The sequence below is a fragment of the Puma concolor genome, chromosome D2, assembly GCF_028749965.1.
Source record: "Puma concolor isolate L17-30 chromosome D2, mPumCon1.1.hap2, whole genome shotgun sequence".
Classification (NCBI taxonomy): domain Eukaryota; kingdom Metazoa; phylum Chordata; class Mammalia; order Carnivora; family Felidae; genus Puma; species Puma concolor.
In genome coordinates, this window is record NC_141677.1 from 34,974,761 (window position 1) to 34,987,251 (window position 12,491).

At 37.6% G+C, this 12,491-nt stretch overlaps 1 protein-coding gene across 7 annotated transcripts in view; it reads right to left on the bottom strand.

Annotated features, from left to right (window-relative positions):
- The window catches only part of PPP3CB (protein phosphatase 3 catalytic subunit beta), a 58,738-nt gene that overhangs the window by 13,806 nt on the left and 32,441 nt on the right, over positions 1 to 12,491 (bottom strand). For all 7 annotated transcript variants that reach the window (XM_086680008.1, XM_086680009.1, XM_086680010.1 and 4 more), the window contains exon 10: positions 2,216 to 2,293. In XM_086680008.1, coding sequence (XP_086536134.1) covers positions 2,216 to 2,293 — 78 coding nt within the window. The remainder of the gene's footprint in view (positions 1 to 2,215; positions 2,294 to 12,491) is intronic.

Here is a 12,491-nt window from a genome sequence, read left to right on the forward strand (position 1 = left end):
AGTAGGTACTATTACTTTCATTTTGAAGATAAAATAACTGAGACTTAGAAAGGCTAAGTAATTTGCCTGAGGTCATATAGTCATTATGAGAAACTAGAATCTAAACCCAGACTTAGTCTAACAAGAGAAAAGGGTTAAGGTGACAGAACATGGAGAAAAAATATTTAATTAAAACTATTTACGGGGCGCCTGGGTGGCTCAGTCTGTTAACCATCCGACTTTAGCTCAGGGCATGATCTGACAATTCATGAGTACGAGGCCCACATTAGGCTCTCTGCTGTCAGCGCAAAGCCTACTTCAGATCCTCTGTTCCCCTTTTCTGTCCCTCTCTCAATCACGTGCTCTCTCTCAAAAATAAATAAACATTAAAAAAAAAAAAAGGAAGAAAAAACTACTTAAAATTTTATGGAAAAGACAGATACAAGAAAGTATGTTAGAGCTAAAAACTTCTACACAAACATCAAAAGGAGAATTAAAATAAGAAAAAATATTACTCATTAAAGTTTATTATCCAAACTAAAAAAATGGATATAAATAATTTATTTCAATTAATGAAACTACAAACCAGAGTAAAAGCACATCTCTGTTTGCCACCAACAGATGGCAATAGCAGACACTCGTATACAGTTACTTTGTACTTTTAACAAATGGGCTTACAACAGTGTGTAAGAATTAAACCTGTTCGTAAGCAGAGAAATTTCTAAATAGTTTTTACTCAGGTTGTACTTTAATAAGTGATCAATTAAAATATACAGTTTATACAGTTGAAAAAGTAGGCAGTTTTTTTAATTAACAATCATTAGAAAATCAAAGAAATATAAATAAATTAAACCAACTATAATTCACTACTAGGTAGCTACCAAGCAAAATAAATAAAGACAAAAACCAATGAGGTGGGCCTGTGGAGAAAACCATGGCAAAAAGCACTTCATATTGCTCCAATTCTTCTGCAAAGTAATCTGGCAGTTCATAGCTAAAATAATGAAGCTAAAACACATATTTAATTCTGTAATTCTCTTCAAGAAATTCACTCCAAGAAAAAAAAATATATACTGTATAAGCATATTTATTGCATGCTATTCATAATAAGGATAACTGAAAGCAACCCAAATGCCAAACAATATGAGATTAACTGAAAATTATGGTATATTAATAACCTAGAAATATGTAGCTATTAAGTTTTAACAATACATAGACCATGTTTAATACATGGAAACAATTATATACTGATTGCAATTATGAAAAGAATGCTACAACAAAGATGTCAGGGGCATATGGAAGGAAATAAAGAGTTTCAGCTTTAAGTTGTTTACATTTTTGTTTCTCAGTGACTTTAAATTTTAAAAAATATTTATACTTAAAAAGTTTCAAGTAAAATTTCAAGGGGTGCCTGGGTGGCTCAGTCGGTTGAGCGTCCGACTTTGGCTTAGGTCATGATCTCACGGCTTGTGAGTTTGAGCCCCGCATCGGGCTCTGTGCTGACAGCTCAGAGCCTGGATTCTGCTTCAGATTCTGTGTCTCCCTCTCTCTCTACCCCTCCCCAGCTCATGCTCTGTCTCTGTCTCTGTCTCTCTCTCTCTCTCAAGAATAAATCAAACATTTGAAAAAAAATTTTTGAAGACATAAAAATAAAAGGAATTTTGTTTCTATAGTATTAATTTACACTATAAATGCACATCAGTACACATCCTGGTGGGCTTGCTTAAGAACAAACAGCCATGTCTAACCTTCAGAAACCATTTCTGAAAATCAAACTAAACTAACAAGTGGTCTCTTAGAACACAACCACTCATCAGTTGGGAATAGTCTACTTTAGTTTCGGGGGAAAAAATGACAACAACATTGGGGGTTCAGGTATGTTTCTGATGCACTAAGAATACTGTACCAATGAAACAAAAAGCATTTTTATATCATCCCTGTAAGTGGTGCCCATATTCATGAAGAACCACATTCTTAGGTACCTTTCAATTTTCCTTTCCTTCTGTTCTTCCAAATTTCCCCTTTCCCAAAATTCATCTTTTTCCCCATACCAACATAAAAAAGTAATATTACTAAAATGATTTTAACATCTTAATATCTGAAAAATTGTCTTGATACTTATCAAATGACACAGCCATTTGAGAGCAATGACTACATTTTGCAAGACTATGTAGTGAAGCTGGGCAGTTCAAAAATACCATTTCATAATAAAAAATAGTAAAATGAATAATCATACCATCAAATTGGTCTTCACCTTCAGTCATCAGTTCATCATCAGAGCAAATACTCAGAACATTTACCAACATTTCTGTCACTATTCAAAAAAACAAACAAAAAAAAAAAAACCAAAAAAAGTTATATGTTAGCTGACCAAATGCAAATGTCTATATGCACACACAGCAATTATTCACATAACAGTCAAATGATTTTTAACCCAATTGAAGAATGAAGAAGCTAAAAGAAAATACCAAGGTTTTCAAAATGAAAGAAGTTCAATGGATAACAAGTCTAAGAGCGATTCTGCACAGAGTAAGTTTTCAGGGGTCTCAGAAAAAAAATGAAGCCCCACAGAGATAAATAACATCTAAATGTATACATTTAAATTCTCCATTTATGGATATAGCATGTCCTTACAGAGTAAGAAAAAACTTACAGCACAGTTTCACTGTTTCAAAAAAGTCCCAGGATTCAATTTTTTTAGAAAATGGACTCTAACAAATCCCTTGAAACTTAATTCTTTTTTTTTTTTAATGTTTATTTATTTATTTAGACAGAGAAGAGCATGAGCAGGGGAAGGGAAGAGAGAAAATCACAAACAAGTTCCATGCCATCAGCACAGAGCCTGCACGACATGGGGCTCAATCCCACAAACCATGAGATCTGTGTCTCCCTCTCATAACCTGAGCCAAAATCAAGAGTCAGATGCTCAACCAACTGAGCCATCCAGGTGCCCCAAAACTTAATTCTTAAGATTACAAATGACTAACAACCTGAACCTATGGTTCTTTCTTAGTCTTACTCCTCCTTTACCATTCTACATATTTTTCTCTTCTCTTTTCCCTTAGTTTCCAGGATTCTACTCCTTTGGTTTTCCTACATTTCAGACTATTTCCCCCCTAAATCTGGATATTTTCAAGACTCTCTCAGCACAATCTCTCGGTGATTTTATATGCTCAATCTCTTGGCAATTCCATCTATAACTACAGAGTTTCAAGTATCACCTTTCTGAAGATTATTCCCCAGTCTGTATCACCAGTCTTGACCTCACCTTCAGTCTCGGGATTTCCTTGCTGGTATTATTGCCAACTATCTTAAACAATTTTATATTGTCTGTTTCTCCTACTAGAATGAAAGCTTCATGAGTGCAGGGTGATGTTTTGTTTACCACTGTACCTCAGAGTCTAGTACAATGCCTGGTAGAAGACAGGCATCCAATATTTGACAAATGAGTAATTTAAAAAAGAAAAGTGTAAGCAAGTTTCAATTAATAAATAAAAATGCCTATTGACTATAACTCTCTGGATGTCCTAATGGCACTTAGAAATGAACACATCCAAAACAAAATTCAATACTGCTCCTATTATTCCTCCTATAAATATATTAATAGCACACCACATGCCAGGGACTGTGCTAAAGCTCTGGGAATCAAATATAAAAGGTCCAGTCTCTACTCACCAGAAGCTTCCTAAATACTAAAGAATAGATAGATAGATAGATATAGATGTATAGACATAGATATATAGATACACACACACACACCCCACAGAAGAGTGATGAGCCCTATGCTTTAAGTATGCAGAGGTATACAAAAGACCTGCAGGGAAAAGGAAGGCTTCTGGTAGAGGAATCATGCAGTAGGAGTTTGTCATGTAGAGAGGGCACATAAGGCATTCTAATCATAAGTTAGAAAAAGTATGAAGTAGTCATATAGATGAATGGAATAGAACAAAGAGTCCAGAAATAAACCTCACTTTAAAATTAATTAATTTTTTTAAAATTTACATTCAAGTTAGCTAACATATAGTGTAATAATGATTCAGGAGTAGAATTTAGTGATTTATCACTTACATATAACATCTAGTACTCAACCTGACAAGTGTTCCCCTTAATGCCCCTTGCCCATTTATCCAATCCTCCCACCCCAAGCCCCTCCAGCAACCCTCAGTTTGTTCTCTGTATTTAAGAGTCTCTTATGGATTGTCCCCCTCCCTGTTTTTATATTATTTTTGCTTCCCTTCCCTTATGTTTATCTGTTTTGCATCTTAAATTCCCCATATGAGTGAAGTCATATGATATTTGTCTTTCTCTAACGTCGCTTAGCATAATAACGTCTAGTTCCATCTATGTTGTTGCAAACAAAACCTCACATTTAAGGTCAACCGATTTTCAACGAGGGTGCCAAAACAATTCAGTGGGGAAAAGAACAGTCTTTTCAACAAATGGTGCTGGGACAACTGAATGTCCCCATGCAAAAGAATTAAATTGGACCCCCCACTACACATCATATATAAAACTTAACTCAAAATGAATCAAAGATTGAAATATAAGAGCTAAAACTATAACACTTCTAGAAGATATCATAGAGGTAAATCTTCATTAGTTTAGATAAGGCAATAGTTTCTTAAACATGACACCAAAAACAAAAGCAACAAAAGAAAAAATAAATAGAGGACTTCACCAAAATTTAAAACTCTTTGCTTCAAAGGACACCGTCAAGAAAGTGGAAAGACAACCCACAGTACAGGCGAAAATGTTTACAAATGATGTATCTCACAAGGAACTTGCAACTAGAATATATAAGGAACTCTTACAACTCAGTAATAAAAAGAAAACCCATTTAAAAATGAACACAATATTTAAATAAATGTCTCTTCAAAGAAGACAAGCAAATGGCCAATATACTACAAGGCTACAGTAATCAAAACAGTATGGTACTGGCACAAAAAAAGACACACACCAATGAAAGAGAATAGAAAGTCCAGAAAGAAACTCACGCTTATACTGCCAACGGATCTATAACAAAGGAGACAAGAATATATAACAAAGAAGACTATCTCTTCAATAAATAATATCTGAAAAACTGGACAGCTACCTGCAAAAAAATGAAACTAGACCTCTTTCTTACACCATACACAAAAATAAATTCAAAATGGATTAAGACCTAAAAGTAAAACCTGAAACCTTAAACTCAAAGAAAACAGGCAGCAAACTCTTAGACATTGGCCTTAGCAATATCTTTCTGGATCTCTCCTCAGGCAAGGGAAACAAAAGCAAAAATAAATAATTGGGATGTATCAAACTAAAAAGCTTTTGCACAGTGAAGGAAACCATCAACAAAATGAAAAGGCACTCTACTGAATGGGAGAAAATATTTACAAATGACATATCCAACAAGGGGTTATTACCCAAATATATAAAGAACTCATAGAACTCAACACCAAAACAACAACAACAACAATAACAACAACAACAACAACAACAAAACACCAAACAATTCCATTAAGAAATGGGCTGAGGACTTTAATAAACATTTTTCCAAAGAAGACATACAGGTGGGCCAACAGACACATGAAAAATGTTCAACATCACTTATCATCAGGGAAATGCAAATCAAAACCACAATGAGATATTACCTTACACTGGTCAGAACGGCTTGTATCAAAAAGATAACAAGTATTGGCAAAAATGTGGAGAAAAGGGAACTCTCAGGCACTGTTGGCAGGAATGCAAACTGGTGCAGCCACTACAGAAAACTGTATGGAGGTTCCTCAAAAAATTAACAACAGAAATACTATATGATCCAGTAATTTTACTTCGAAGCACCTACCTGAAGAAAACAAAAACACTAATTCAAAAAGATATATGTACTCCTATGTTTATTGCAGCATTACTTAAAATAGCCAAGATATGGAAGCAACCTAAGTATCCACTGATACATGAATGGATAAAGAAGATGTGGTATATATACACAATGAAATATTACTCAGCCATAAAAAAAGTATGAAATCTTCCCTGTGCAACAACATGGATACACCTAGGGGGTATTATGCTAAGTGAAGTATGTCAGACAGAAAAAGACAAATACCATGTTATTTCACTTATATGTAGAATCTAAAAAAACAAAAAACAGAAATAGACTCATAAATACAGAGAACAAACTGGTGGTTGTCAGAGAGAGGGCAGGGGGATGGACAAAATAGGCAAAAGGGATTAGGAGGTACAAAGTGCCAGTTATAAAAGAAAATAAGTCACAAGAATGAAAAGTACGACATAGGGAATATAATCAATAATATTGTAATAACTTTGTATAGTGAAAGATGGTTAACTGTACTTAAGGTAAGCATTTAGTAATGTATTTAACTGTCAAATCACTATGTTGTACATCTGAAACTAGTATAATATTGTATGTCAATTACAATTCAATTAAAAAATTTTTTTCGGCTTCTGGGAAGATGATGGCAGGTGGATGTTGGGCTCACCGTGTCCTGCGGCATACTTAAATTCCACCCACACCTGCCTAAATAACCCAGAAAACCGCCAGAAGACTAGCAGAATGGATTCTCCGGAGCCAAGCATAGAGGAGAGGTCCATGAAAGAGGGTAGGAAGGGCGGAGAGGTGGTGCGCGCTACACGGACTGGCGGGAGGGAGCCAGGGTGGAGGGCAGCCTGCCGGCAAAGCAGAGCCCCCGAGTCTGGCTTGCAAAAGCAGAGGGGCTGGACAGAGTGTGTTCGGACAGCAAGCGGGACTTAATATCTGGAAGGTTATAAGTTAACAGATCTGCTCGGAGAGCGGGAGGGCTAGAGGACAACAGGAGGGAGAGTTGTTGAGCCCCGGACAACAGAGCGCAGCTTGGCGGGGAACAAAGGCGCTCACCAGCGCCATCTCCCTCGCCCATCCCCCAGCCAAAATCCCAAAGGGAACCAGTTCCTGTGAGGGAACTTGCTTGCACCGCACAAACACCTAACGCTGTGCTTCTGCGGATCCATCCCTCCAGCGGGTCTGACTCACTCCCCGAGCTGCAGGACCCCTCCCGAAGTGGACCACTGAGGGATAAGCGAGCTGAGCCTGCCCCTCCCACCCCCGTGCACCTTGCCAATCCACCCCAGCTAATACGCCAAATCCCCAGCACCACAAGCCTGGCAGTGTGCAAGTAGCCCAGACGGGCCATGCCACTAGGAGAGGGGAAGAGAAGGTACACACCAGTCTGACTGTGGCCCCAGCGGTAGGCTGGAGGCAGACATCAGGTCTGACTGCGGCCCCGCCCACCAACGCAAGTTAATTAAGACAGCACAGGGGAAGTGCCCTGCAGTTCCCCACCACTCCAGGGACTATCCAAAATGACGAAACGGAAGCATTCCTCTTAAAAAAAACCTCCAGGAAATAACAACAGCTAACGAACTGATCAAAAACGATTTAAACAATATAACAGAAAGTGAATTTAGAATAACGGTCATAAAATTAATCGCTGGGCTTGAAAACAGTATAAAGGACAGCAGAGAATCTATTGCTACAGAGATCAAGGGACTAAGGAACAGCCAGGAGGAGCTAAAAAATGCTATTAATGAGCTGCAAAATAAAATGGAGATGACCACAGCTCGGATTGAAGAGGCAGAGGAGAGAATGGGTGAACTAGAAGATAAAATTATGGAAAAAGAAGAAGCTGAGGAAAAGATAAAAAAATCCAGGAATATGAGGGGAAAATTAGAGAACTAAGTGATGCACTAGAGAGAAATAATCTACACATAATTGGTATTCCAGAGGAGGAAGAGAGAGGGAAAGGTGCTGAAGGGGTACTTGAAGAAATAATAGCTGAGAACTTCCCTGACCTGGGGAAGGAAAAGGCATTGAAATCCAAGAGGCACAGAGAACTCCCTTCAGACGTAACTTGAATTGATGTTCTGCACGACATATCATAGTGAAACTGGCAAAATACAAGGATAAAGAGAAAATTCTGAAAGCAGCTAGGGATAAACATGCTCTAACATATAAAGGGAGACCGATAAGACTAGTGACGGATCTCTCTACTGAAACTTGGCAGGCCAGAAAGGAATGGCAGGAGATCTTCAATGTGATGAACAGAAAAAATATGCAGCCGAGAATCCTCTATCCACCAAATCTGTCATTTAGAATAGAAGGAGAGATAAAGGTCTTCCCAAACAAACAAAAACTGAAGGAATTTGTCACCACTAAACCAGCCCTGCAAGATCCTAAGGGGGATCCTGTGAGACAAAGTACCAGAGACATCGCTACAAGCATGAAACCTACAGACATCACAATGACTCTAAACCCCTATCTTTCTATAATAACACTGAATGTAAATGGACTAAATGCGCCAACCAAAAGACATAGGGTATCAGAATGGATAACAAAACAAGACCCATCTATTTGCTGTCTACAAAAGACTCATTTTAGACCTGAGGACACTTTCAGATTGAAAGTGAGGGGATGGAGAACTATTTATCATGCTACTGGAAGTCAAAAGAAAGCTGGAGTAGCCATACTTATATCAGACAAACTAGACTTTAAATTAAAGGCTGTAACAAGAGATAAAGAAGGGCATTATATAATAATTAGGGTCTATCCATCAAGAAGAACTAACAATTATAAATGTCTATGCGCCAAATACGGGAGCCCCCAAATATATAAAACAATTACTCACAAACATAAGCAACCTTATTGACAAGAATGTGGTAATTGCAGGGGACTTTAATACCCTACTTACAACAATGGATAGATCATCTAGACACATGGTCAATAAAGAAACAAGGGCCCTGAATGATACATTGGATCAGATGGACCTGACAGATATACTTAGAATTCTGCATCCCAAAGTAACAGAATATACTTTCTTCTCGAGTGCACATGGAACATTCTCCAAGATAGATTACATACTGGGTCACAAAACAGCCCTTCATAAGTATACAAGAATTGAGATCATACCATGCATACTTTCGGACCACAGTACTATGAAACTTGAAAACAACCACAGGAAAAAGTTTGGAAAACTTCCAAAAGCATGGAGGTTAAAGAACACCCTACTAAAGAATGAATTGGTCAACCAGGCAATTGGAGAAGAAATTGAAAAATATATGGAAACAAATGAAAATGAAAATACAACAATCCAAACGCTTTGGAATGCAGTGAAGGCAGTCCTGAGAGGAAAATACATTGCAATCCAGGCCTATCTCAAGAAACAAGAAAAATTCCAAATACAAAATCTAACAGCACACCTAAAGGAAACAGAAGCAGAGCAGCAAAGACACCCCAAACCCAGCAGAAGAAGAGAAATAATAAAGATCGGAGCAGAAATAAACAATACAGAATCTAAAAAACCTGTAGAGCATATCAATGAAACCAAGAATTGGTTTTTTGAAAAAATAAACAAAATTGATAAACCTGTAGCCAGGCTTCTCAAAAAGAAAAGGGAGATGACCCAAATAGATAAAATCATGAATGAAAATGAAATTATTACAACCAATCCCTCAGAAATAAAAGCAATTATCAGGGAATACTATAAAAAATTATATGCCAACAAACTGGACAACCTGGAAGAAATGGATAAATTCCTAAGCACCCACACATTTCCAAAACTCAAACAGGAGGAAATGGAAAGCTTGAACAGACCCATAACCAGTGAAGAAATTGAATCAGTTATCAAAAATCTCCCAACAAATAAGAGTCCAGGACCAGATGGCTTCCATGGGGAATTCTACCAGACATTTAAAGCAGAGAGAATACCTATCCTTCTCAAGCTATTCCAAGAAATAGAAAGGGAAGGAAAACTTCCAGACTCATTCTATGAAGCCAGTATTACTTTGATTCCTAAACCAGACAGAGACCCAGTAACAAAAGAGAACTACAGGCCAATATCCCTGATGAATATGGATGCAAAAATTCTCAATAAAATACTAGCAAATTGAATTCAACAGCTTATAAAAAGAATTATTCACCATGATCAAGTGGGATTCATTCCTGGGATGCAGGGCTGGTTCAACATTTGCAAATCAATCAACGTGATACATCACATTAATAAAAGAAAAGAGAAGAACCATATGATCCTGTCAATCGATGCAGAAAAAGCATTTGACAAAATTCAGCATCCTTTCTTAATAAAAACCCTCAAGAAAGTCGGGATAGAAGGAACATACTTAAACATAAAAGCCATTTATGAAGAGCCCACAGCGAATATCACCCTCAATGGGGAAAAACTGAGAGCTTTCCCCCTGAGATCAGGAACACGACAGGGATGTCCACTCTCACTGCTGTTGTTTAACATAGTGTTGGAAGTGCTAGCATCAGCAATCAGACAACAAAAGGAAATCAAAAGCATCAGAATTGGCAAAGATGAAGTCAAGCTTTCACTTTTTGCAGATGACATGATATTATACATGGAAAATCTGATAGACTCCACCAAAAGTCTGCTAGAACTGATACATGAATTCAGCAAAGTTGCAGGATACAAAATCAATGTACAGAAATCAGTTGCATTCTTATACACTAACAATGAAGCAACAGAAAGACAAATAAAGAAACCGATCCCATTCACAACTGCACCAAGAAGCATAAAATACCTAGGAATAAATCTAACCAAAGATGTACAAGAGCTGTATGCTGAAAACTATAGAAAGCTTATGAAAGAAATTGAAGAAGATATAAAGAAATGGAAAAACGTTCCATGCTCATGGGGTGGAAGAATAAATATTGTTAAAATGTCAATACTACCCAAAGCTATCTATACATTCAATGCAATCCCAATCAAAATTGCACCAGCATTCTTCTCGAAGCTAGAACAAGCAATCCTAAAATTCATATGGAACCACAAAAGGCCTCGAATAGCCAAAGTAATTTTGAAGAAGAAGACCAAAGCAGGAGGCATCACAATCCCAGACTTTAGCCTCTACTACAAAGCTGTCATCATCAAGACAGCATGGTATTGGCACAAAAACAGACACATAGACCAATGCAATAGAATAGAAACCCCAGAACTAGACCCACAAACGTATGGCCAACTCATCTTTGACAAAGCAGGAAAGAATATCCAATGGAAAAAAGACAGTCTCTTTAACAAATGGTGCTGGGAGAACTGGACCGCAACATGCAGAAGAATGAAACTAGACCACTTTCTTACACCATTCACAAAAATAAACTCAAAATGGATAAAGGACCTGAATGTGAGACAGGAAACCATCAAAACCCTAGAGGAGAAAGCAGGAAAAGACCTCTCTGACCTCAGCCGCAGCAATGTCTTACTTGACACATCCCCAAAGGCAAGGGGATTAAAAGCAAAAATGAACTACTGGGACCTCATAAAGATAAAAAGGTTCTGCACAGCAAAGGAAACAATCAACAAAACTAAAAGGCAACCAACGGAATGGGAAAAGATATTTGCAAATGACATATCGGACAAAGGGCCAGTATCCAAAATCTATAAAGAGCTCACCAAACTCCACACCCAAAAAACAAATAATCCAGTGAAGAAATGGGCAGAAAACATGAATAGACACTTCTCTAAAGAAGACATCCGGATGGCCAGCAGGCACATGAAAAGATGCTCAACGTCGCTCCTTATCAGGGAAATACAAATCAAAACCACACTCAGATATCACCTCACGCCAGTCAGAGTGGCCAAAATGAACAAATCAGGAGACTATAGATGCTGGAGACGATGTGGAGAAACGGGAACCCTCTTGCACTGTTGGTGGGAATGCAAACGGGTGCTGCCACTCTGGAAAACAGTGTGGAGGTTCCTCAAAAAATTAAAAATAGACTTACCCTATGACCCAGCAGTAGCACTGCTAGGAATTTACCCAAGGGATACAGGAGTACTGATGCATAGGGGCACTTGTACCCCAATGTTTATAGCAGCACTCTCAACAATAGCCAAATTGTGGAAAGAGCCTAAATGTCCATCAACTGATGAATGGATAAAGAAATTGTGGTTTATATACACAATGGAGTACTACGTGGCAATGAGAAAGAATGAAATATGGCCCTTTGTAGCAACGTGGATGGAACTGGAGAGTGTGATGCTAAGTGAAATAAGCCATACAGAGAAAGACAGATACCGTATGTTTTCACTCTTATGTGGATCCTGAGAAACTGAACAGAAACCCATGGAGGAGGGGAGGGAAAAAAAAAAAAAAGAGGTTAGAGTGGGAGAGAGCCAAAGCATAAGAGACTCTTAAAAACTGAGAACAAACTGAGGGTTGATGGGGGGTGGGAGAGACGGGAGAGTGGGTGATGGGCATTGAGGAGGGCATCTTTTGGGATGAGCACTGGGTATTGTATGGAAACCAATTTGACAATAAATTTCATACATTAAAAATAAATAAATAAAAATAAAAGACATGAAAGAAAAAAAACTATAAACAAATAAATAAATAAATAAATAAATAAATAAATAAATAAATAAATAAAAATCCAGGGAAATTTTTTTGGTTAAACTAATGGAAAGTGTACAAACACCTCGTTCCCTGGAAAACTTAGCTTTCCAGGATGATGAGAGATACAA